We start from the raw sequence: 27,372 nt of genomic DNA, 5'->3' as shown, positions 1-27,372 counted from the left end.
CTTGTTATCCAGTATATTTTTATCCATACATATATAAAGCACTTTGTGATCCCAGCGGATACAAGGCACTATATAAATGTAAATCATTATCATTATCATTAAATACCTTCTGTATCTTTTAAACCTACCAGTTGGAATCAGATACGTACAGGGCAGCTGCTATCTGGGTTTTGTTGGGGAACCAAATGTGAGAGCTGTGATTTTTGTCTTCGTTAGCAATTAAATGGGATCTCATGAAAGACTCTTATTTTTCCATTGCAATTTTTTCATGCTGCCACTGATTTGAAAGTCACTTCTCACCCACTAGGAGAAATCTCTGCAGAATTCCCTAGCAACAACGTGAATAAGAAACAGCCACCAGGTATGAGGATGTTCCTGGGATTATCCAAACCCACCGCAGGCTGTCCAGCCCTCATGAGGATGGGGAGAGGATCCACGGGGTCATGGGGAGGAGAGTTCAGCTCCTCCATAATTTATGACTCAGTGGAGATTATAGACACTTGTCTCCACTCTGTGACTCTGCAGTGCTTCTGCTTGGCCGCTGCCCAACCCTGGGGATGAGTGACTGCACCGAGCTCCTGGATGTGCTCCTGTCGCAGCCGGGGCTGCAGTGAGCACAGGGACCAAACCCATGACCCAAGGGATCTGTTCCTGCCTCACCCTGCTCCTTTTTCCTGCTCTTTAAGGGAGGGATTTGAGCCTGAGGGATCTGAAGGATTGCACATGGAGGCTTTAGCACCACAGAAATGACCCCAGGCTGTGTGTGTTTCCATGGAGGCCATAAATGACCCAATTCCCTCTCTGCCCATAGAACAAGCCAAGCAGGCAGCACTGTGGGAGCCCCTTCTCTGATTTTCCTCAGCAACCCTATTTGGTTGTTGAAGCCTGTCTTCCTTCCTGTACTTCCAGCAAAGCAACCCAGTGGCAGCTACTGACAGCTTTTCCCTGTGGGAATTCATCTCCAGATGCATTATCCCAAATTCTGGATGGTTTGGGTTGGAAGGGACCTTAGAGATCATCACATTCCACACCCCTGCCATGGGAAGGGACACATTCCACCAGACCAGGTTGCTTCAAGCCCTGTCCAACCTGGCCTTAAACTTCATGTTTGGGAGCCAGGAGCTTGCTCTAAGATAAAAGTGAACTTTTCAGTGCATTTTTTTTATCCTTCTGATGCTCCATTGGTATTTCCCAAAGGGAAATGACAAGATGCAGGGTCAGGCTACACTCAGAATGTAATGAAGGGCAGGTTCTGGCCCCAGAGACAGGGGATCAGTTGTTCTGAGCCCCCAAGGGACCATCATCAACAGTATTTCATTTCCCCTTGTCATGACAACTAAGGGGATGGATTTAAAAATCTTGGATGTGTCAAGAGTCTGAGTCCTGGCCTTTAAACCCCACTAACCTGCAAGCAGTGACTTGTAAAGGTTTTGCAATATTTAGTTAATCGAACAAGGTTTTTTTCTCATTCTATATTTTTCCCCATTTTTTTCATTCTATTTTCCCCAGCCTCTCAGGAACTGCAGCCTCCTGCTGCCCAGGGGAAATCTTCCATTTAGCTACATTTTCCTTTCTCATTTCATGCTGTAATGGGGATTCATCATAGGTGTTAAATCCATAATTTGCCATGAATCCCTTGTCTCTCTCTGTGGAGGTCAGAGTTGAGTTTAAAGGAACCCGATATTGTGGCTTTGTGGCTGTCCCTGTGGGAGAGCCCTGGCCCAACTCCCTGGAGCAGGAGGCTGGAGAGTCCTGAGTGGGTCACCCAATGCCATGTCCATGCTTTCCACCTCTCTTTGCCCACTGAAGGGGGCAAATCTGAGCACATCAGGCACCTTTAATGTCAAAAAAAAAAAAAAGAGAAATAGAGAAATAGCCCCTTCCAGAGGGTCATTTGTCCATTTTGGCATGTAAGAAATATCCTGGGGCAGGAGAGGTTGTTCTCCTGTTAATTACCAAGGGCACCCACAGGTCAGTCAGTAAGACATGACCATCCAGTTTTACAGCCCAGCTGAAGCCAGAAGGAATGGCACAGCTCCCAGCCCATCCCAGTGCTCCTGCAGGACCGGAGGCTGGCATCTATCACACTGACAAGAGCACTGGGAATGCACTGTGTGGATGTGTGCAGAGAGATTCCTTCACCACAGGCTGGGAGATGCTGGTTGAGCTGGGAGATGCTGGGAGCTCTGCTGGGACGCCTGAACCATCCAATGATGACAGAGAAGCTCTGCCACAGTGGGGCAAGGCTGGACAATGCTTCATGGAGCAGGGAAAGGCAAGAGAAGCAAAAAGGGCTGGCCAAGCTCTTGGAAGCAGGAAACAACATTCCTGCAGGCTGGGCACGGGCAGGAGGCTGGCATCCCTTCAGGCAGAGGGCTGGCATACCTTCATCTTCTCCCAGAGTGGCTCCAACCCTGCCCTGCCCTGCTGAGCTGCCGCTCCATTTGTCACCTGGGCAATCGATGGCCGAGCGGGGGCTGTCGCTCAGGTGATGTCACGCTCCGAGAGCCTCGTTCTTTGCCAGCTGACAAGGGAGAGGCAGTCAATACCTGTGTCAGGTCACCAACAACCACCGGGCTCCGGGCATGGCATCCGTGCGCAGCTGGGAGAGGCACAAAGGGCTGCTGTGAGCACAGATGCAGAGGAGCACGGGCAGGATGCAGATGGGGGAGCTGGGCCTTGATTGGCAACAGGGAGAATCGTGCGTAGGAGGGAGAGCAAAGCGAGGTTTGCTCGTGCATAATGTGAGGTGTCAGCGGTTCAGCAGCGCATGAAGCGAATAATGCCTGCTGTCCATGGGCAACCCAGGGAGCTGGAGGCGCTGGGTGGGGAAAGGGAAAGGCTGGTGGGGTGTGGAGGGAGCTGCTGGCCCCCAGCTGGCTTGTGCAGTGAGGTGCAGAGGGGTCCTGCCCAGAGCAGGAGGGGCTGCAGGCACAGGAATGAGCGGTGAGCTCAGAGGGGTCCTGACCCCAGCACCCTCACATCATTTCACAGCACCCTCATGGCCATCACAGCCAGAGTAACAGGGCCCAGGGCAGTGGTAGAGCCAGCAGAAGAGGCTGGGAAGAGACAAAGGCATGACTAAAGATCAGGAAGGTTTTTTTATCAGCCCTCTGTGCTTTGCATCCATCAGGTCAGCCCAGCCCAGCAGAGTGCAGGGAAAAGCCAAATGCTTCGTGTTCGATAAAACCACGGGTCAGAACCACGATGCCCTCCCTGCATCAAGACAAGGAATCACAGATTGGTGCAGGAACACAAACATTAATCATTTCTATCTGTGTCTCTTCCTATTTACTCTGTGGTACTTCAGAGTGCAGGTAGGAATGCTGGTGTGGCTCTGAGGGCTTAGGGAAGGGAAACTTTGATGGGAGAGGCGGCATCAGTCAACCCCAGGGCATTTAGGAAATACAAAGTCTCTAAGAACTGTGTGAGCCCATCTGGAGCAGGGTTTGGGGGACCAGTGGCAGCATCTGATTAATGCTGGGCTGGCCCTGCTGAACATGCCCTGATGTGACTGAACACCAGCCCCTGCTTACACCCAGCCCTGTCCTGTGGGGAGGGACATGGACCTGGCAGAGGGACCCAGAGGAGGCCACAGAAGATGCTCCAGGGCTGGAGCCAGGCTGGGAGAGCTGGGGGTGCTCACCTGGAAAAGAGAAGGCTCCAGGGAGAGCTCAGAGCTCCTTCCACAGCCTAAAGGGGCTCCAGGAGAGCTGGAGAAGGAATTGTTCCCTGTGAGGGTGGGCAGGCCCTGGCACAGGGTGCCCAGAGCAGCTGTGGCTGCCCCTGGATCCCTGGGAGTGTCCCAGGCCAGGTTGGAGGAGGCTTGGAGCAACCTGGGATAGTGGAAGAGCAAGGAAGCAGAACTAAAGGATCTTTAATATCCCTTCCAAGCCAAAGCATTCCATGGTTCTATTATATTTATAATTTTTAATGCCTTTAAGGTGAAACAAACCCCTGCCTTAGCCTTCTTCTCCCCATATTTGTATGACTGCAAAGTTGTTATTCCTCTGCTGTGACCCTGGCAGAGCCTGAGGTGGGTGGCTCTGTCCCACAGAGAGTTTCATCCTGGCACCCACCACCAGCCCAGATGTACTTGCAGGGGATATAAAGATGTCATTTTGCTTCTCCTTCGAAGTAAGGAGAACAGAGCTCATGCAGATGCTGCCTTCCCTTCTCCTCCTCCTTCTCCTCACAGACAGGGTGCAAACCCCTCCAGAATGGGGGAAGCAGCACTTCCCAGCACTCAGGTGAAATGTTGCAGCAAAGTAGAAAAATTATAAAAGAAAGACCTCATAAAATCAGCCTGCTCTGTTAAGTAGATGGCTGGCCTTGTCAAGCTAGCACTTTGCAAGTTCCCATGTGAAATCAATCCTGTTGTGAGCAGTTCATTAACATAACAATCTATTCCTGGGTGAAAAACCACTAACACCTGCATAAACATTGAACGTACCCCATGAAAACCAGTGAAGAAAATATGTAAACAATTGAAGAGTAGAGAGATTTGATGGACAAGTAAAATACCTTTTACTAACCAATAATTGGCAAGAAGGCTGCTAACCCATTGGAGACACACACGAGGTCTGTAAACTATATAAAAATGAGTTACATGGATAAAGTAGGAGCTTTTTCCACCATGAAGAAAATGGAGTTTTGTGTGATTTATTCCAATAGTGAAACCCACCCAGGGGGATCTCAAGACCCAGTTTTTTAGCTCTCTCTGTGGTCTGTTTTCCAGCTCTATGCTGCTCCAGGCAGTGGCTGCCTTTCACCTCTAAGCCCCTGGGTTTTTCTGGAATGGTCAACCCCATGGAGATGCCTTCCCACCCCAGAGCCACACAGGGATGAGAGCAAGGAAACCTGGCCACCCTCTGCTATCAGAAGGAGCTGGCTCAGAGAGCTGTAACTTAAGCTGCTCAGACACGACATCAAATATTTAGGTTATTTGGGATTTGCGCTCGATTGTTTGATGTTTCTGTTTCGTTCCCAGTAGAGCCACTTGCTGTTTTGCCACTGAAAATATTCCCAGCAGAAAATGCAGCTTTCTGAAGACCTAAAGTTGTTCAAGGAGAAGAGACTGTCTGGAAGAAAATGATCACATTTTCATCACTTTTTTTTCTCTTTTTTTTTTTTTTTTTCTGAATTGACATCTCAGCTCTACATGCTCTGAATTTTGCATTCAGAGAATTGAATTCTATTAAAAAGTGTGGAAAAAGGGTTCCACGCTGAACTGTTTCTGGATTTGAAACATCACCTCCTCACTTTCTTTCTTGCAGCTCAGCATTACAAACAAATGTTGAGAAAGGGCATTTACCCAGGACATAACCTCTTTATTTCCTGATCAAACTCCACTAAAGAGCCTGGAAGCTGGGAAATGCAGATGTCTCAAGCTGCCAACCATCGTTTTTGGTAATGGAAATGCTTACTCTGCTCTGCAGGGGAGGACTGGATAGACTTTGCAAGAAAGAGGATTGGAATAAAATAAAAAAATAAAATAAAAAGAGGAAAATGGCTGTGATTGAATGTGGATACACTTGACACCCCAGTGACCCTCCTCCTGTCCCTGCCTTGTGCCATTGTAAAGAGACAGGAGCTCTCACTTCAAATTAACTTAATCTGTAGAGTTAAATAATTCATGTTGATTTAAGAAAGCTTTATTCCTAATGGGACACACGTGAAGACAGAGTTAATATTAGAAGAGGCCATGGAAGGGAGGAGAGAGGGAATTAGACTATAAAAGGTGAAGGTACAAGTTAATTGCCTATCAATTATTCACCTTAAGTCTCTGGAAGTAGCTCTCCTGCCTCCCTCCTCACACCCTCATATTGCCTTTTCCTGCTTGTGGCCAATTTCCCACTGGCACCTCTGGGACCAACCTTCCCCCTGTGCCAACCAAGTGCTGCCTGGGAGCTTCCTGGGACAGCCTGAGGTACATGGCTGGTGATGCCTCAGGTTTAGCTTTTACATTTTTCAGGTTCTGTGCTGCTTTAGTGTGTGGGTCTGGGCTTCATATTAGGGATGGTGAGCTCTCTTCACAGAATAGGGAAACAAAACAATTCATGATCCAGCTGGGGACCAAGGACAAATAATCCATGATCTAAATCTCAGGCCCAAAAGCACAAACAATGTGGGTTGAAGAGAGAAAAACAAGCAGGATGGGACTGCATGGGCTAAAGCTGGAATTGGACGGTTAACTCCAATACGCAAATGGAGCAGAATTTATAAAAGTGAGAAACCTTGTGACCAGTCATTCATTTTTGTGACCATTTTGGTTCATCTTGGGTGTAGCCCTGGCTGGGCTCTTGTGCTGACCAAGGTATGTCCATTGAGGCCTCCTAATTAATCTCTACTTTATTCTTTAGCTCTGTCCAGTCTTTGTTCTAGGTCAGCCTTCACAAGGCATCACTGGGCTGGAGGTGCCACATCTCCTGCTGGGGAGGACAGACCAGGACAGCTCTGGGATGCTCCTGCCAAGGTGCCATGAAGGAGAGGAGCCATCCAGTTTCCCAACACCTCGTCATCCATCTGCTTCATTGTCCTGGTTGCTCCATCCTCCAGGCACAGTGGGTTCTGCCAGACAACCTCTCACCACAGGCTGAGGTGTCACTGCAAGTTGGAGAATCAGGACTCCTGGACAACTAACCAATATGATTAAGCAGGAGCCCTTTATTGTTTACATTATGCACTTATTTATATATTCTAACCCTCCTGCACACACTGATCACACATCTCTTCATTGGTGCCTCTGGTTTGTCCACACATTCTGCACACACTTCTCAGAATATGTCATTGGTTACAGTCCAGGTGGTTCACCACCCTCCTTTATCCAGTTCTTGTGGTCTTGGAATTCTGTTTCTCAGCTTCTTCTTCCTAATTTAGCACAATTTATGTCTTAGTAACCTTGATGAATTCCAGAGGGCTCTAATGATAATAACTACAAGCGGCATGGCTGGTACACGATGTGGCCTGGTTGTTCAGATACATTGCTACAACCACAGGCCCAGGTGTCACCGCAGGCCGAGATGTCACTGCAGGCTGAGGTGTCACTGCAGGCCAAGGTGTCACCATTGCAGGCCAAGGTGTCACTGCAGGCCAAGGTGAAACTGCAGGCTGAGGTGCCACCACAGGCTGAGGTGTCACAGCAGGCCGAGGTGTCATGGCAGGCCAAGGTGTCACCGCAGGCCCAGGTGTCACCACAGGCCAAGGTGTCACCGTGCCGTGGCCACATTGGTGCTGCGAGACAGGGCTGTCCTCTCCCTCCCCACTCCCTCCCAGGGAAACCAAAGCTCTCTTCAAAGTTTCTCCTCGCTTGGCTGCCTCGGAGATCTGGGAACTCATCGCTAATTAACGTGTCTGCAAATCCCAGCTCGGCTGCCGGGGCCTCAAATTCCTTCACGGTCCCGCGAGTGCAGAAGGATCCACGAGCGAGCCCTCTGGCTCCTGAAGCTACACGGCTGGCAGATGCATATTTTAACAACACACATCTGTTGGCAATATAATCTCTTGTATTTGCCCTCCCTGCTCTGAGCTTTGATGGAAGACTGGAGGGAACTCTCCAGTGGTTACAGCCAAAGTGTTTGCTTTGCAATTTCGCTCGATTGCTGCCTGATTTTATTTTTAAATTTCTCCAAGTCCTAATCAGGCTCTTACTTTATTTAATTAATACCCTGGCTTAGTTAAATAGATCATAAATTAAGCAGTCTGCCATTAGAGATGTACCAGGTAGCAAAAAGCCCTCCAGTGGCTTCCCAGAGCCTGCCTGGCTTGGGGTCCCCAGCCAAACTGCCTTGACATCCTTTGCTTGCAGAAAATCTGAATGTCTCCATATGTCCCAAATCCCATCCCATCAGATTTATCAACCTTCCCTGCTTGGGGCAGATATCCTGAGGAGAATGGGCAGGGACTCCTTCCCCAGAGAGTCTGGGCAATGGTAGGAGGGAGGGTGAGGGAGACCTGGAGAAGGGGAACCCTCCAGATTTGGGATGCATTCACAACATTTCCCAGCAATATTTGTCCCTGGAACTCCACAAAGAAAAGACTTTCCCTGATGCTGATGACAGTAATAGGCTCGTCTGTTTGAGTGTTTGGACTTCCAAGGCTATGGAATGATCTGTTCCACTACATTTAACCATGTAGATTTGAAAACAATGTGACAAAACCTTAAATATTTAATTAAAATATGGTGTAGCTCAGCATATGAGCAGGGAGGTAGGAGGCATCAGCCCCATAAAGCTGTTGTCAGACATGAATGACAGCAGCTGGAGCCTAAATCTGGAGGCATTAGGGGATTTCTTGATACCAAGGAAGTGGAAAATCTGGCAAGGACAGACAAGGCAGCACCAACACATACAAAAAACCATGAAGGGTCATTTTTCCAGAGACAAGGCTGCGGATGATAGAGCAGGACAAAGTTCCCCAGAACTGCCTCTAACACCCAGCTGGCTGAAGAGCCCTTGAGTCACTGAGAAACCAGCAGCAGATGCTGGGCTCCCAACCACCAGAGCCCCCCCAGCCAACAGAGTCCCCCCAACCACCAGAGAGAGCCCCCCCAGCCACCAGAGCCTCTCAGCTCTGCCTCAGATGTGATTGATCACTTCCTAGAGAGCTGCATGGTTTGCACCCAGCTCCAGGGATGCCTCAGGGATCCTCTCCTGCCCAGGGGAAGTCTGCAGCCTCGGTGAAGCTGGGCAGACTGGGATGAAGGAACACCCCCCAGGCATCTTCTGTGAGCAGCTCAGGCAGCCTGGCACATCCCTTCCCAACCCAGGGAGATGAAATCTGGGAGATCCAGCTCCCTCCAGACGCAGCTGCTTAGCTCACAACTACAGCAGGCTCACACACTGCATGCTAAGAGCAGACATGTCTGCACAGCTGGTGGTGCTGCACATCTGGAAGCACCAGAAATGTCTCTCCCCCTTCACAGACATGTGTTACCCCCCTACCATGCAGTGAGTTCAGCCTGACAGGCTGCACATTGTTCCCAGCTGTCAGAAACACGGGGGCTTAAGGCTTCTATTCTTCATGTGCCACTTCTCTCCCCTCCAGTGGGGTGGCTGAAACACAGAGCACAGATCCCACAGCAGCCCCTGCCCTTGCTGCCAGCACAGGACACCCCATCCCAAAGGAGCAGGGTGAACTGCTGACCACCAACCCCCTGAAAAGGTGAGATCATCACTCCTACTTCCCCAGTCAGCCTGAAATGTCATAGAATCACACAATTTCCTGAGCTGGGAGCGACCCACAGGATCATTGACTCCAACCCCAGGCTCTGCAGAGACACCCCAACAATCCTACCCTGTCCATTCCTGAGAGCATTGTGCAAATGCTCCTGGAGCTCTGGCAGCCTTGGGGCTGTGATCATTTTCCCTACCTCAGAACATCTGCATAAATACCCCTAAAGTTAAAGATGAGCTACCAGTCAGTTCCAAACCCACACTGGCTCATCGATTTGTCCTAAATTGAACATGCTGTAACTTTAATTTTCTTAAAAGGAAAACACTCTGCAAATATAAGTTGCTGAACATCTTAGGTAAATGTACCAATTAGCAACTACTATGTATATCCACATAAACATTAACTACCATCTATTCAACACATTCCATAACCCCAAAGATAATAACGATTTCCTTTTGATCCATAAAAACATCTCTCTGCTCAATCAACGCTTCGCAGCAGCTCTGACGTACGCCCTGGGACTAAATTAGTTTTGAAATCTTTAGCTCTAATTAAATAACATTATTTCTTTTGTCTGGCTCCCGCAATGTATTCTGCTTTCACAACAGAAGGAGGGAGCTCAGGCGAAGGAGGGGTTGTCGGTGAGCAAGACAGCGTTCCCCTTTCCTATTCATTTCCAGGATTATTTCATGTGTGGCTCATGTCAGAGCTCTGAGCTGCTGCCAAGGGTTGATTGAGAAGAAGGAGAAATCATCATTATCATCAGGGTCAGGGAAGGAAGGGATGGCAGCTGTGAAAGTTTGGGAGTAGGGGATGTTGTAGGGTTGTGGAGGGAGGAAAACAAATGCAGGGGAAATTGCAAACCAGGAATTGGAACGCATTTTCACAGTGCAGACTCCAGTGAGGTGCACCTTCAACCACAGCTGGTACCTTAATTCACTTCTTTTGGCTGCTTAAAACTAATCAGTGTTGATCTGACTAAAAGCACAGAAATTCTTGATTTGGATCTTTTTAAAATGAGGATTTTTTTTCCTCCCTAGAAACTAACCAGGAATAAAAACAACAAGGAAAAAAGAAATCCAATCTTCAATTTAAACAAACTTAAATATGCAAATGGTTTCACTTTGAGGGTTGAATAATCAGGATGAATCTGGGAGCAGCAATACAGACTGGGTTTTGTCCAAGCTGCTTGAGAAAAATACCATTTTCATTAAGTTCTCTGAAGCCACGTCCATGCCGGGAAGCCTGGCTGACGTGCCTGCCTTTTCCCAGCACTCCTGTGGGGAGAGCCTCCCTCCTGCTCTGCCAGATGGCCAACAAAGCCCTCCAGTGCTCCCCTTCTCCAGAGCCTCCGTCCAGCTCTGCCAGTGCTCCCCACCCACCTCCCACAACAAAAGGTCCTCTACATGATTGTGGGAGTCACTTCCAGTTTGTAATTCCAGGTAATATCCTCCTGTGCTGCTCATGGGAAAGATGAATTACTGAGAAACACAGGGTAATAAAATATTAGTATGTAGATAGTTTAAAAATACTGCATAGTATGAGACCAGTCTTTTCTCAGCGGGTGGAGTTGTCCTGGTCCTGTAGGCAGGGTAACGCATAAGTGATGACACTGACACTCTTCACATCCTTAAATTTATGGACAGACTCTCTTGAATTGGGGCATAAATCCATAAAGCTGAAGTGCCAAACACTTGGTGGCTGTGTTACTCCTAGAACTGTCATACTCCACCCCAGAGCTGCTTCACTCCCCAAGCAGCTTCCTTTGATCCTGTTCTCAGGACTGAGCTGCTCCCCCACTGCTCTCACCATGGATTCATTCCCAGCCCTCTTGATCCAGCAACAACACATTTTGTCAAAAGCTACTCAGTGTGACCACGAAGGCAGTGAATGCCCAACAAACCCCGAGGGTGTGAGGAGCCAGGACTCACCGAGGACGGTCAGCCGGGCAGGTCTGGATCGGATGGCGGCTTGGATGGCCTGGCACTCATACACGGCGTCATCCTGGAGGTCAGCTCGCAGGATCTTCAGGTGGTGCTGACCTGACAGATGGTCTCCTACCACCAGATAGCGTGGGTAACCTGCCCAAGGCAAAGCATGGGTCAGGAGGCAGCTGGGGTAGCACACAGTTTGTGGTGATTGGGAGCGGAGGTGGCCCAGCCTCATCCCCATGGGTACAGCTGTGAGCAGCACTGACAGCACTGAGCCATGGAGTGCCCAGGTGTGCTGAGCAACCACCCAGGGAACACAGGGCACACAGGTGTAAGGCATGAACCATGAGGACTAAAGAACAAGAAGTGCTGATGCTTGAAGCCTTCTGAAAGGATGTGGTGTTACTCTGTATGGGTTGAAGCTTTCTGAAGTTGTATGATGATACTCTGTGTATTGTGGCTGTCTTAACTGCAATATGTGCTGCAACAAGCTGGGGCCACGAGCCCAGGGATGAGGAGAGCAGAGCATGGGTTCAGAGACCAAGCATCCCACAGCAACTCCCAGGATCCAGGCAGCTTCCTCCCCTCCTGGGCACCCAGCCCAAAGAGAGAGAAAGAACCTGCTAAATCCAGGAAAGAGACTGCACATTTTGCTCTACAGGTTCAAAAAAGAAGTGCTGATGAAGGAGCATTAACTGAAATCCCAAAGAATCATGGGATCATAGAATGTTAAGTGTTGGAAGGTTTGGTTTTGACCTTAAAGATCATCGGGATCCAAGTCCCCCTGCCATGGACAGGGACACCTCCCATTAGATGAGGTTGTTCAAAGCCTTCTCCAGCCTGGCTTTGAACCCTTCCAGGGCTGGGCCACTCACAACCTCCCTGGACAAGAAAAAGGGTGAGCCCTTCCACCAGGAAACCCACCACCTCCTGCTCCTCTGCAACCCACCATGGAATATCCTCAGCTCCTGGAGTCAGCTGAGGTGACACCCTGGAATACAACCATGATTAGCTCTGTGTAAAGCTTCGGCAGGGGTCTGAGGGTGTAAGAATCTGTGTCTGGGTGGGCTGTTCAGGTCATGGGATACAAGTAATGTGAACAGTGCAAATTACCAAACACTCAGTGCAAACAACTAAATAACAATTTAGTGCAACACAACATGGGGGCACCTGCAGCCCTGGTCAGCCTGGCCGGACACACAGGATGGACACACAGGAGGAAAAGTGCCACCCCTGTGTCCTCCTGTGCCCTGTGTAACCCAGCACTGGCACACACTCGTGCTTCTGTTGTTTCTCGAGTCATCAACAGCAGGATTTGCTCTCCTGATCCGTGAGGAGTACAAATGATGGGTTTGTTTGTATTGTGCTAATTAGACACTGGCTGAGCTGGTATCACGCGAGCTGGCAGCTCCTGTGGCTTCCAGCAGCCCTGGCTCTGTTAATTGTGCAAGTCATTCACATCAGCTCCCTACTTCACTGGAGCTCTTGTTACTCAGTCGTGTTGCAAGGTCTTGCATGGGAAGCTCAGCTCTCTAATAGATGCAAAAATTGTGGCTCAGAGCTTTGAAAAACAGGTAAAGATGGGGCTGCTCACTCGAGCACAGCTGTAAATGTGCAATTATAGGTATTAATAAAATATTGAGGGAAAAAGGAGCAGGCATTGCACTTTAGGGAGGAGCAGGGTCCCTGGAGACCAAAAAGCATGGAGCCTCCCCTGGTTTCTCAATGCTGCTTCTTGTCTAGGGGAAAACTCTCCCAGGTCACTGAGAGCTGAGCAGCGTCACATGTGTCCAAACTCTGCAGAGCCTGGGGGACATTGCAGCTCCTGAAGGGCTCCATGTCCTCCCAGGCTGTTCCAGCAAACACTCTTCCTACTCACGTGAAATATTTCAGTTCCAAATTAGTGTTTTCCAGCAAAATATACAGAATAAACTCAAAACTTCCCCAGTATTGCACCTGTCTTCACCAGCTACAATTAACCCTCAATGTGTGGGATTAAGGAATGTGACTTATGAGCAATTGGTCACCAAACTATAATTTGCCAAAACCAAAGATTGAGGAAGCCACAAACACTTATCCAAAGTAAACAGAGGCTTGTAGGTCCTTTCAAACTCAGGGTATTCGATGGTTGTTTTCATTTTTGAGAATATCAAAACAGGCACTTCCAACATTTATAAAACATTTCATCCCACATTTTGGAAAGGTGATGTTAATTTCCAAGGAAATCAAACCAGGCCTTTCCAAAGGGACAGGCAATATCTGTGGGAGCCAACAGGTTTGTTTTGTGTCAGAGTGAAACAGATTTTGGTTTATTCCAGGCATCAGTGCCTATGTTTGGGTGGACTGGAAGGTGTTGGAGTGAAATGAAAACATTCCCCAAAAAAATGTTGGGTGAGGAGAGATCCTGCTTTCCTTCTTTATTGAGGATGGCTGTGGAATTTCTTTTTTTTTCTTTTTTTGTTAAAGTTGGGATTACATGTGTGAGATGGTATTTTTTGTTTGAATTTAGATGTTTATTAGTTTTTATTTATATTATAGTTTTATAAATTGTGAGTTTTATAGTATCTTTTTTTAATATGTTAAAATGGAGTTGTATTTTATTTATAAGTGTTTTTATGGATAAATTGGTTAATTAAGAAATAACACTGAAATTAGTTTTATTTTTAACTTAATAACTAATTATTTGTGACTAATTTTATTTTATTTATATTTAAATGTATAATTTATAATTTTAACTTAATAATTTATTTAAATTAATTATTTATTTTATTTAGATTTATTATTGTTATGTTTATTTACTTTTATTATTGTTGTTTTATTTATATTTTTATTATTAATTTATCTTATTTATATTTAATTTTCTATTTAATTATGTAATATTATTTAAACTTATGAAGAAGAAGGTGAAGAAGAAGGATTAGTTTTGGTTTTAAAACATTTATTTTGCTATATATATAAAAATTGTACATATCTATATGTATTATATTATATATTATATATAAAATAATATAATATAGGTTTACTAAATTTGATTATTCTATTCTATTCTATTCTATTCTATTCTATTCTATTCTATTCTATATAATTGTTTAATATATATATAATATTGTAATATTTAAAAATTTTAAATTTTAAGTTTTTTATTACATGATATTATACACTTCTCTTTAAAGTATACATACATAATTTTCATTTCATTATTTAGTTTTGGAAGGTTTTTTACAGTTTTAGGTTAAATGTAGTGTTTTCTTGGGGGTTAGTGTTTGTCAGAACAGAAAGTTTACAATTCTTACAAACTAGGTTTCTAACAGGTGGTGTCCTGACTTACTTTTTAGAAGGCTTTTTTTACAGTTTTAGGTAAAATGTAGTGTTTTCTTGGGGGTTACTGTTTGTCAGTACAGAAAGTTTACAATCCTCAGTATTGTAATATTGAAATAAAATCAATACAGCTGGATGGGACGTGCCTGTGCTTGTCTGGCCCTTGGTGCTAAACCAAACAGCAGCACTGTGGTGTTTCACCCCACAGACACTTTGGGCCGGCTGGGTGTGTGGTGTTTCACCCCACAGACACTTTGGGCTGTGGGTGTGTGGTGTTTCACCCCACAGACACTTGGGGCTGGCTGGGTGCTGCAGTTGGGCCCGTGGGGACAAGTCCAGGCCTGCAGGAGCTCTGGTGGTGCTGGGATGGAGCTTCCCCCCATAACAGGGGCTGCTCCTCAGGTTTCCCTCTGCTGGAGAAGCTTTAAGGCGATGGTGAAGGAAAGGAGTAGTTTCTGATGGAGGGTTTGGATGCAGAGCTTTATTCTGGCCCACAGGCCTCTGAATGCAGCAGCAGCTCCAACAGAACTCCCTGAGCCCGTGGTTGCTGTTCCTTTGAACCCCAGGAGAGGGGCAGGGAAGGGGCAGGGAGCCACCAAGCAGGGACAGGAGGGGAGGGACAAAGGGACAAAGGACACCTGGATGGCCCAATGCCCCCAGGGGTAGAGGGCATGCTTTGGATCTGCCAATTCCCTTCTGGAATGCCAGGACTGACAGACAGTGCTGGGAGGGGAAAGGAGAGGGGACTGACACACCTGGGAGGGAATCTGCAGGGGAGGGACCCGGGGTTCTGAGGTGAACCCTGAAGTCCCATCACAACACCTCAGTACCCAGGGTTCTAACAGGGTGTCTCCACTTACTTGAGAGGTCCCGTCCGACGCCCAGGGCCAGCCCGTCCTTGATCCAGAGCACGATGCCATTGTACTCGGGGATGGCACAGAGCAGCGTCACCGGCTGCCCCGCGATCACCACCTGGTCCTGCGGCTGCTGCGTGAACGAGGACGCCTGGCCTGCACAGGAACAGAGAGGAACAGAACACTGTCAGCTCTGCAGGGCCTTCCTACACCATGCACTTCCTTGGGATGCAGAATGCCAGCACGCTCCTGGCACAGCACAAATGGGAGACTGAGCTCGGCAACTCTTAATTATGTGTTTGCTTAATTATGTGATTGCCCCATAGAATGATAGAATGGGTTGGAAGGGACCTTAAAGCTCATCCTGTTCACAGGGAACAATTCCCAATTCCCAATATCCCATCCAGCCCTGCCCTCTGGCAGTGGGAGCCATTCCCTGTGTCCTGTCCCTCCATCCCTTGTCCCCAGTCCCTCTCCAGCTCTCCTGGAGCCCCTTCAGGCCCTGGCAGGGGCTCTGAGCTCTCCCTGGAGCCTTCTCCTCTCCAGGTGAGCACCCCCAGCTCTCCCAGCCTGTATCCAGAGCAGCCCTGGAGCATCTCTGTGGTCTCCTCTGGACTCACTCCACAAGCTACACGTATTTCCTGTGCTGAGGAGCCAGAGGTGGACACAGCACTTTGTGACAGACAAATATTTGCAATATTTTTGCTCCCTAGGGGGAAAAGAAAGCTCCAACCAAGAGGCACCAGCATTTCTTGTAACTGTTTTATTCCAAATTGTGGTGGTAGTGTTTCAGCCACAATGATCACAGACAGAGAAGCAGCAGGATGTTCAGCAGCAGCTATATTTTATATTACACATAATAAAAGAGGATGTTGATCCTCTGCTTCTGAGCCTTGCTCCCACCTCGTGTGCTCTCTGAAATCAGGATGTGCAAGGAAACAACCTGCTATAAAACACACAGGGAAACAACCAACTGCTGCTGTTCTGCTCCCTCCCCAGGTGTCACCTCCTGGCATTTGCTGGGAGCTTCCCACACATCTGGAGGGGAAGGGAAGGCCCAGCTCTGCCTCAGCGCTGCCTTTCTCGAAGCTGCATTGTCAAACTCACAAATTTCTCCTCACCCTTCCCTACCTGCAATGCTGCAATAACAAATCTCAGCCCCAGGTCACCTCCTGCCATGGTGGGATGTCTCACACCTCAGGTGTGACATGGCACTTCTCATTTTCCATGGGAAGCTCCAGTCACTGTAACCTCTTCCACAGCAGAGTTTACTCAGCATTAAGTTTTATTTTCACTCTCCTCTGGCTTTGCCATGATTGAAAATTATTCAGAGAATCAGAGAATCCCAGAATGGTTTGGGCTGGGAGGGATCTTGAAGCCCATCTCATTCTACCCCCTGCCATGGGTGGGGACACCTTACACTATCCCAGGGTACTCCAAAACCACATCCAACCTGGCCTTGGATATTCCAGGGATTCAAAGTGTTAAATCCTGCTATTTCTTTTTCTCTCCATAATGAGTGCATGGGACAACCCCAAAATCCCCCTGCAGAGCCACAGTCTGAAGCTGGAAGATCCTAAATGTGGGGCCATTTCAGGCAGATCTGCTGATATCTGGGCTGCTGTGAGTACAGTTTTTTGTGTGGGTTGGTTGTAGAGCATCCCAATTGCTCTGCCCCCACTTAGTCTTGCTCTGATTCTGGATTCAGGAGATGATCTGGGAAAGAGGTGTTGGGGGAAGGCAGAACCGGTGAATTGCCCCTCACTGAGTTACCTGTGGGGTTTGTAAGACCAGGAGCCTCTCTGGGTAGGAATTATGGCCCTGCATCAGGCAGGAATTCAGAGCCTGTGCCCTCCACTGACTGTCTGTTCAGTCCATGGAAGGGGACGGGGCTGGAGGAAAAATTCCTCTTGAAAACCAATTTGTCAGAGCAGGACAGTCTCCATGTGATCCACCCCAAATCAATTCAATCCTAATTTACACCGACTCCATTTAATCATTGCCTGATGATTAATCCAGAACCAAGGTTAAGTGTGACACAAGTTCTTGCATCTGAACTTGTTTCCAGATGAGCTGCAGGACCTTTCCTACAGGGCAGGGCTCTGAAGCTCCATCATTTCCCAGCTCACGCCGTTGAACCAACGCGTGCCCCCACATGAGTGCTTATGTTTAAATTTAATTTATTATACTTTCAGCTCACTCTTAGCCACCTAAAGGAGCACAGGGAAAAGCAGAGCTGTCCTTTTGAAATTCCTGATGTGTTACATTACAGGAAAGTAAAAAGCCCGGCTGGAATTTTTGCAGATCTCCAGGAGCACCTTGGGCACCTTATTTGTGGGTATTTCAGAGATCCCAGGTCTTCCAGCACCCACATATCTCCAAGGAACTCTGATTTTCACCCCAGATACTCCAAAAGACCACAGTGGTGGCTCTTGGCGTGGTGCTGCCTGCACAACAGGGCAGGTTAATTCCAGAGGAGATTCCAGCTTTTCCTGCTGCTAGGCACTCACTGGAAGTCATGGTGGCCTCTGACACAAACCCTTGTGCTGAGATTTAGATATTTGATTTCAAAAGGAACATGAGTCAGCTCTGATTTTTTTTTTTTTTTTTTTTGATTCATAAAGGACAAACGCTCCTAGGATAGCTGGGAAAGTGGGATGAGAGAGAAAACTCAGAAAGCAGAAAAAGTGGGTGTTTTGCTTTGCTGTTTTGTTGTTTTATTTTAATATATACTTTCCACCCACTAACTGGGTTTTCACAGCTCACTCTGTAATCCTGACAATTCTCAAGGCAGAGCTGGGCGAGCAGGGACAGTGCAGGAAGGCAGCAATAACCCAGAAAGATTTGTTTTATCAGTGAGAATTATCAGGTTGTCAGCTGGGAGCTGCACGAGCTCTAATGAGAACTCAGAAGCACAAAGTGGTGTCTGTGCCCTCTGCAAATGCCCATTAAGCACAGGCTTCATTTGGTAATTGCTGCTGGAAATGAAGCTCTTTTTATGTTTTATTTTTCCTTTTTCTCTTATTTCTTGATTTGTTTTAAAGACGAGCTGATGGCCATGGAAAATCAGAGCAGAAACATGGCATATGTCTCCTGTATTTTCCTTCCCTGTGTTTGTTCAGTGTGAAGAATTGTCACTTAAACCCATTTTTTATTCATCCAAGGCTCCATTTCAGCTACAAACAGCTCAGGAGAGGAAAGATGGGTGTAAGGGCCTTAAGAGCATTACCTGGCCCAGTCCCTGCTCCACAGCAGGATCATCTCTCCCTAAATCTCAGATAAAAAAAAAAAAAAAAAAAAAAAAAAAAAAAAAAAAAAAAAAAAAAAAGTACTGAAGACAGAGCTCAACTCACTTTCAAATCAGCTTAAAGTCTGATTACTGGGTTTAACTGGGTTTGGAAGATCAGAGGCCTGTCCACGTTACAGCTTATGTCTTAATGTCAAAGGAACGAGTAATTTGCAGAAAAGTTTTAAGGGAGATAAGATACTTGACAGAAAATAACTGAAAATGAGGAAAGATTGGGAAAGGGTGATTTACAAATGCAGGCTGAGCGTTTTCAGCTACAAGAAAATGGGCTGAGAGATGTCAGTTGGGTATTTTTCTAGGAATGTTTAAAATGGAATTACAAAGTGATGCTTTGGTTTCAAAGCAGGAGGTTTGACTCTAACCTGTTGGGCAAGCAGGAGCTTCCCAGCTTCTCCCCTTCCACTATAGAGAGTTTTAGCCACAAATACTGGTTAATCCAAATCTCTGCAGAATTGGAGTTCATCAGACAGTCATGGAATTTTTTGGGTTGGAAGGGAGCTTAAAATCCATCCAGTGCCACCCCTGCCACCCCTGCCATGGCAGGGACACCTTCCACTGTCCCAGGCTGCTCCCAGCCCTGTCCAGCCTGGCCTTGGGCACTGCCAGGGATCCAGGGGCAGCCACAGCTGCTCTGGGCACCCTGTGCCAGGGCCTGCCCACCCTCACAGGGAACAATTCCCAATTCCCAATATCCCATCCAGCCCTGCCCTCTGGCAGTGGGAGCCATTCCCTGTGTCCTGTCCCTCCATCCCTTGTCCCCAGTCCCTCTCCAGCTCTCCTGGAGCCCCTTCAGGCCCTGGCAGGGGCTCTGAGCTCTCCCTGGAGCCTTCTCCTCTCCAGGTGAGCACCCCCAGCTCTCCCAGCCTGGCTCCAGCCCTGGAGCATCTCCATGGGCTGCTCTGGACTGGCTGCAGCAGCTCCAGCTCCTTCCTGTGCTGGGACCCCAGAGGCAGAGAGGGTTCACCACATGAGCCCAGCAAGAGTCCCGGCATGGCACCCTCATCACCATCTCCTTGTCACCTCCTGCTGCACAAAGCATTCCCAAATGGATTTGGGAAGTGGTGCATAACAAAGCAGGGAGATGCAACAACATGTCCACGTGCCCCCAACCCAAGTGTAGCCCTGTTTTACTTCTACCTCACATCTTCCTTCAAGTACAGAGACTTGGAATATTTTCAGAGAAATGACTGAGTTGATGCCTGGCTTCCTGGGAACTTCACAGGGAGTCACTGGACACTGACTCTGCTCCTGAGAGTGTCCACTGAGGATCTGCCCATCCAGCACAGAGATGCTCTGAGGAGAAGCAAAGATCAGGATCTGAATTCATTGTTGAATTTTTTGGTTTTGTTTTAAAAACAAACAGCTATGGAAATGAGATGCTAACGATGCCACTTGGCCAGGGTCCAGCACCAGCCCAGTGTCCCACTGCACTCTGGAGCTGCCCTGCAGCTGGGTGTGAGCTGTCACCACAGGTCACCTGCTGTCACCAGAGCAGCTCTTGGTCCCAGAGCCTTCCCATCTCCTCCTGCTTGCTGCTTTGCCCCTCTCCCTGAGGAGCTGCCAGTGTCACAGACATCTTTTATGAAAAATTCTTTCCTTAGGATTTTTCCTCCTGAGAAGCTGAAAGGCCTCAGGAACAAAATGCAAACAATGGTTATCTGCTGCTGTGGAATGCAACAGGTGCATCTGATTGGTCTCGTGTGGTTGTTTCTAATTAATGGCCAATCACAGTCAGCTGGCTCAGACTTTCTGTCTGAGCCACAAACCTTTGTTATCATTCTTTCCTATTCTATTCTTAGCTAGACTTCTGATGAAATCCTTTCTTCTATTCTTTTAGAATAGTTTTAATATAATATATATCATAAAATAATAAATCAAACCTTCTGAAACATGGAGTCAGATCCTCATCTCTTCCCTCATCCTCAGACCCCTGTGAACACGGTCACACTGCCAGGCACCAGCAGGACCCCCTTGCTGGCCCCCAAAATCCTGCCTTCCTCAAGGAGCCTCTCTCATGGGGGGCACTTCTGCAGCCACTGAAACCCCCATGGGCAGGAACAAAAGGGGACAATAAAGGCACCACAGTGAAGAGCAAGCAGGCAAGAACACTAACCCTGCTTTCAAAAACCCCAGGCTGGATCCTTGTGAAGTCACAAGCATGTCATAAAAGCGAAAGGAAGAAAAAAGGAGGAAAAAAGAGAGGACCACTTTAGAACTTTTTCTATTTCCTTAATGGATTTTGTACCTGTGGCTCCTGTTTCTCAGTATTTCTCTGTAATGTCGCCTTGTTCTTTCAAAGGCTGAAACTCTTCTCTGTTTGTGACTTCCAAGGGAAATAACACTGCCAGTGCCAGGGCATTGCTTTTCAGATGTCTCAACGCCCACGGATGGTGAGAAGGCCCAAAAATCCTGTTTAACAACCCAGAAAACAGAGGAAGGCACCTACACAATGACATTGCCATGGTCTGTGCTGCAGCAGGACCTTGAAGCCCCTTCCATTGCTGAAGCCAGAGTCTGTGACAGGCTTTTAAAGCTCTCTGAAGACTGAAATCTGTTTGCATGAGTTCCTGGCTGAATTATTTCAGCTTGCAGCCTCCTGTGCCCAAACCAGCAACCGGGAGCAGCACAAAGTTAAATTTTCATTACCCAAGAGGAGTGAGTATTGTAGTAGGAAGCGAGGGACTCACCGAGGGAACAATGACTCATTAGAAATGGAGACATTGTGGCTGCTTTTATGTAAGTGAAGCTTTGAATGTCCATTGTGCTTTGAAAAGAATTAGTCCTTTTTGTTGAGGAGAGCATAGAAGTGGAGAAGGAGGACTATGAGCTCCTTGTCAAAATATTACTGTTCTGAAATGAAAGGCCTGGTGATTAGGAGTGGTGGGACATTCTCCTTGTCCCTCAGTGGGAAGAGCTGATCCCTCCCTCAGCTTGGAGCCGTCACGACGCGTGGTGGGAGGATGATCAAGGGGCTGCTGTGAGACATCCTAATCCTACACAACATCCAGGAGGGGCTGGCTTCAGACCAAGCAGATCCCAACCGATGGAAATCAGGGCACTTCAGCCCAGGGGCTGAAATTACAGCTGGTTTCAGGAAAATCAGCCCAGCTTGGGGCTGGTTTCTTGTGGCGTGATGCCTGGAGATGGAGATGTCACTTGGCCATGGAGAGGGCTGGGAAGAGATGGCTCTGTTCCCTCATCTCCCAGCACCACCCCACCACTGGCTCTGCAGCACCCCACACAGCTCCTGCTGTGGCCCTGTGACAAACAGGCTGGCTCCCAGTGCTCCTTTGGGTCCCCTCCCTGGAGCCAAGGACACCGAGCCCCTGCACAGGGCCCATCGTGCTCCACAACACGCGCCCACATTGATTTTCAGATGAGGAGGAAGAGCAAGCAGACAAAAGCTTTACATTATTTACAAAGCTCTCTGGAATTGTCAGTCATGGGGAAGCACAGGGAGGGGCTGTGCAGGCTGCAGAGCTACTCATGACCTCATGCAGCCCAATTCTCTCCCTGGTGGGACACAACACCCAGACCTGCACTGAGGTGGAGCCCAAGGCCTGGCTGGGCACAGAGCACAGGGAAGAGGGAGCCATGAGTTCCCAGGGGCAAGGATTTCTCCAGACAAGGACAGAGATGAGCTTTTCTTACAGCATCAGAGAAGCAAAGAGCTGTGGCTGCCCAGGCAGGAGCAGAGGGATGGCACCAGTGATGCTGTCCTCAGTGAGGGGATGTGGATCAGCCCCTTGCTGGTGATGGCCACAGCCATGTCAGACACTGCCTTGGGCTTCACTGCACAAATAAGAGAGGTAGCTTGAGTCCAGCCCTTGCATGAGATTCCTTTTTTTTTTTAAATTGGCTTTTTAAAATTTAAAATTAAAGTTTTTTAAAATTTGGCTTCCTTGGGGAGAAAATAAAATCAAATCCGTTTGAACAAAAATGTCAGTTTGGCCTTTTTTGGAGAGACTGCGTAAGTCCTGCTCACATGGCCTCAGCGCTGAATTATTCAACTTGAAAGAAACCAAAGCACAGCACAAAGTCAAGGGATGACTCAGGTGTATGGCACGGTGCTGGGCACTGCCCAGCTGTGTGACCGGGCAGAGGAGGGAAGCAGAAGCTGAGCTGGTGCCTTGCTCACCCACAAGCACACAGGGAGATGAGGCTTTCCCTGGAGCACAGCCTGGGGGTCTCCATTGATCCCAGCACCTGTGCAGCTCCCAGGGGAAGGTGTGGGATGCACTGCGGTGAAACCAAAGGGATGCCCAGGAAAAGCAGTGAAAAGTAGGGCAATGAATCTGGGGAAGGGGCTGGAGGAAAGGAGGCTCAGGGGGGACCTTCTCCCTCTCCACAACTCCTGGACTGGAGGGGGCAGCCAGGTGGGGGCCGGACTCTGCTCCCAGGGACAGGACAAGGAAATGGCCTCAAGTCGCAGCAGGGGAGGTTTAGGTTGGATATTTAGGAAAGTGTTCTTCACAGAAAGGGTTGCAAAGCACTGGAAGGTGTGGTGGTGTTCACAGGGGTCCCAGGATAAGGGAAGAGACGAGAATCTTGACTCCATGTTTCAGAAGGCTGATTTATTATTTTATGGTATATATTATATTAAAACTATACTAAAATAATAGAAGAAAGGATTTCATCAGAAAGCTAGCCAAAGAAAGAAGTGGAATGATCACAAAAGCTCATGACTCTCAGAAAGTCCAAGCCAGCTGACTGTGATTTGCCATTAATTAGAAACAAGCAACATGGACCAATCAAAGATGCACCTGTTGCATTCCACAGCAGCAGATAATTATTGTTTTTCATTTCCTCTGAGGCTTCTCAGGAGAAAAATCCTGGCAAAGGGATTTTTCAGAAAATACCATGGCTACAGGAAGGGGCTGTCCAGGGCAGTGGTGGGGTCCCTGTCCCTGGGGTGCTCACAAGAGGTGTGGATGTGGCACTTGGGGACATGGCTTAGTGATGAATATGGTGGAGGCGCTGAGTTGAGGGATGGACTTGATAATCTTAAGTCTTTTTCAAATAAATGACCTGTGGTCTTAATGCCAGCTGCCAGGGCAGAGTTTAAGGTGCAAAGCCAGTGCTCTGCTCTCCTACCTGGCCATGACCAGCTCTCAGCAAGCCCACATGCTCAGCTGAGCTCATCCCACAGTGATGTCAGATATTTTCCTGGCACTGCTTTGAGAGGAACCATCAACATCCCACTGTGTCCACTAAGTAGCTTCAAACAGGAAACGGGGAAATTTTGAGTAAGACATTAAACCTTTCAGAGATCTTTTTGTCTATTAGTCACAGAGGCAAGAGATCTGAACTATCGAGTGTTCTGCTGGCTTTGATACCCACATGAAATCCCAGCACTGCTTTCAAAGTCACTGTGAGGAGTTTGATCAGCCATGCAGAAAGGGCTGAAATGTCATCGCTGCTCTGTTATTAGCTGCCGATTGGGAAAGGTGTAAGAGTATCCTTACCGTGGGATATTTATTAGCAAATTCTTCCCAGCAGCAGCCTGGAGAATTACCTCTTGTGAGATTAAAGGCCTGCTCCTGGGAGCTGCACTGCTAGGAAACAAACTAATGTACTGCACTGAGGTGCCAAAAAGCAGCATTCAGTGACCTTACAGACTGGATCACACTGAATATTCTGGCTGCATGCACGGCTCCAGGCTCCATGCATGGTTCCTGGTTCTGTGGATGGCTCCACGCTCCATGGATGGTTCCTAGTTGTGTGGATGGTTCCTGGTTCCATGCATGGCTCCAGGCTCCGTGGATGGCTCCAAGCTCTCTGGATGGCTCCTGGTCTGTGGATGGCTCCAGGCTGTATAGATGGCTCCAGGCTCCATGGATGGATAGTTCCAGGCTCCATGGATGGATAGTTCCAGGCTCCATGGATGGCTCCAGGCTCTGTGGATGGCTCCAAGCTCTATGGATGGTTCCAAGCTCCATGGATGGTTCCAGGCTCCATGGATGGCTCCAGGCTCCGTGGATGGCTCCAGGCTCCATGGATAGTTCCAGGCTTCACAGATGGCTCCAAGCTCCATGGATGGTTCCTGGCTCCGTGGATTGCCCCTAGCTCCATGGATGGCTCCAAACTCCATGGATGGCTCCAGGCTCTGTGGATGGCTCCAGGCTCTGTGGATGGCTCCAAGCTCCCATGATGGCTCCAGGCTGCTCTGCTCTCCCAGCCTCTCCTGCTGCTCAGATACACCGAGCTCTGAGCAGGCAGCATTATCTCCTATTAGACAAGCTGCCAGAGCTGGGATGTGTGCTTTGGGGCACACAGGACTTTTGCAGGGTTGGAGGTAGGGGCAGCAAACTGGATTAGGTGGTGTTTTACCCAGGGCCAGCACAGGAGGAGGGGGGAAAGCAGGAAAGCTGTTGCAGGGGGGTGTCTGAGGAGCTGAAGGGTCAGCAAGAGGCAAAGCTGGTGGTGTCACTAAAGCTGTGGCAGAGAGGTGTGAGAGCTTCCCCATACCCTGGGCTGGGGCCAGCACCTCATCCCAGTGCCTGCGCTGGGGCCAGCACTCATCCCAGTGCCTGGGCTGCCGTGGCTCCCTCTCCAGGGGAGCTGTAGGCTCTGAGCCTGTGCCAAGGCTGCTCAGGGCACAGGTGATGCCTGTCCTTGCTGGGAACAGGGACAGCAGCTGTTCCAGAGGCACTGGAAACCCTGGGCAGGCACTGAGCACCAATCCCTCATGGAGACAGGAGCAGAGGGGAATAGATTTCCTCCCATTGATCCACCTGCAGGCCCGGCTCCACTGAGCACTGCCAATGACTCCAAGAAATATTTTGTTACCGGCACTCGTGAAGAAGCTGTGGCACAGTAAGAAACCACCATTTGTTCTCCTGTCAAGGTGCAGTGTCTGGCACAGCTCCCCAGGGCAGGCTGATGGGCTCAGGGAGGGGAACAGAGCAGGGGATGCTCCTGCTCTGGTAATTCCAGCCAAGCAGCTCTCTCTGTGGCAACTCTAGCTTTGAATGATAACTATTTGTAGCTCAGAAAGGAGGTGGCAGGTCCCCAGCTGCAGGAGTCCTGCACAGACACTCCTGGGACATAAAACCTCCCACTTGAATCCACAGAGAAGAAAAAGCAACTTTTCCTTCTAAAAATAACAGCGGATGTGCAAAGCAGTGGGCAGCAGCCTGCCTGCACCAGGTCTCCCAGATAAAATCCTTAAGGATTTTATCCCTTGTGACCTTCTGAAATCTCTCAGGTGATCCCCCTGTAAATCCAAGTGGCTCCCCTTTGCCCACCCTTTGTTCCCAGATCAGGGCTGCTCTTTTGAAATACAGTCCTTTAAATCTCAGCTCATCTTTGAGTTAGAGGGCACAGAGGACACTCGTCTGTAGGAAAACGAGAAGGATGAATAATCCATTTCACAAACGATTTGGAGATTTCAAAGTCTGGCTCTGCTCCCAGGAAGAGCTGCAACTGGAAGTTGTGCAGTTCACGGGGTGGAAAATTAGAGCAAAGAGCTTGCCTTGGGTCGCACCATGTTTCACTTCCATCCTCGTTTTTCAAAATCTGTTATCGCAAGCTATGAGGCATGGAGGGAAATCAGAATGAAGATGCAGCTCAGAACAGAAAATGCAGATATTGAATGTTACATTCTCTGCATATGGAAGTGGGGTTGGATGATCTTTAAGGTCCCCTCTAACCCAAACTGCTCTGGGATTCTATAATATTAAAATGAGTGGAAAATTCTGCTCCTTCTCACAATAATTTTAACTCATCTTGCTAAAGACTGGTGAGACATTGTACAGATTGGAGAATCCATCCAAGGAGGAGTTAAATGAGTGTTTCTACAAGGTGTTTCCATCTCTGCAGGTGTTGGAAGTGTCACCATTGAAGATTTCCTTTCGATACTTTCCTGAACAAGAAACACCTTGGTGGCACCAAAGCTCACAGATGGAGGGAAGAGAAGGCAGGAATAAATCTTATTATTGCCCTGCAAGGCTGGGAAGCTGCTGTCTGCATGAAACATCACCTGGGTGGCTTTTGGGGGAGCTCCTGGCCAGATGAGCTATGGGATAGTGCAGAGCAGGCTGTGGACTCGCTCCAGCTCCTGCTGTTTACCAGAGCAGGGCGGGATTGCCTGGGGCTGTGCTGTGTGAATTATCAGCTCTGAAGATGAAGTGGAGTGAGAATTAGCAGGTTTCTGCTATAATTATTGTTTGCTTGGATTTTTACAAGTGGAAGTGATTGTAAATATGTGCATTTTTTTTTACACATGTAAGATTCATATTTAAAATTAAAACAAATTATTCTGAAAAACAGCCTAAAGTGAAGTATATGCAATACAAACACACAAAAAAAGTGGCAGGGGGGAGGCAGGAGGGGTTGGAGATGCTGAGATGAACAGACAGGGAACAGATCATCTCTGAGGAGAAAATGTTTCACACACGTGCCCATCTTGTTATCCCAGGAAGGTGCTTAAAAATTCACTTACTTCTGTGTCTATATGTGGAAGCTTAATAAAAGCTCCCCTCCATGAAAATCTTGGCTACACTATCCCCAGAGTCAAGGAAATGCCTAGAAAGTTCATTTATCCATCACAGAAGAGGCCAGTGACCTGCACCACTGCTGACAACAACCAGCTGGTGCTTTTCACCTGGGTTTTACCCAGCAAAGCAAAGAACCATGAAAAATGAGATTCAGTCAATATTTACAGCCCTGCAAGTGCTTTGTCAGGCCAGGTGCAGGCCTGGAGAAGGCCCAGGGAAGGGGCTGTGCCCTGTCAGACAGACCCTGTGGCTTCTCCCCTTCCCTGCTGGAGGCTCAGAGGGGACTGGGA

General features: G+C 48.3%; 1 protein-coding gene across 3 annotated transcripts in view; it reads right to left on the bottom strand.

Annotated features, from left to right (window-relative positions):
* KIRREL3 (kirre like nephrin family adhesion molecule 3) overlaps nt 1-27,372 on the bottom strand; it is a 413,001-nt gene that overhangs the window by 97,849 nt on the left and 287,780 nt on the right. For all 3 annotated transcript variants that reach the window (XM_059488439.1, XM_059488440.1, XM_059488441.1), the window contains 2 exons: nt 15,284-15,433; nt 11,106-11,255 (listed from right to left, as the gene is read on the bottom strand). In XM_059488439.1, coding sequence (XP_059344422.1) covers nt 11,106-11,255; nt 15,284-15,433 — 300 coding nt within the window. The remainder of the gene's footprint in view (nt 1-11,105; nt 11,256-15,283; nt 15,434-27,372) is intronic.

This window comes from Ammospiza nelsoni, chromosome 24 (genome assembly GCF_027579445.1).
Source record: "Ammospiza nelsoni isolate bAmmNel1 chromosome 24, bAmmNel1.pri, whole genome shotgun sequence".
Classification (NCBI taxonomy): Eukaryota; Metazoa; Chordata; class Aves; order Passeriformes; family Passerellidae; genus Ammospiza; species Ammospiza nelsoni.
Note: the sequence above shows the minus strand (reverse complement) of the source record. Positions and strands in the feature narration are given on the sequence as shown.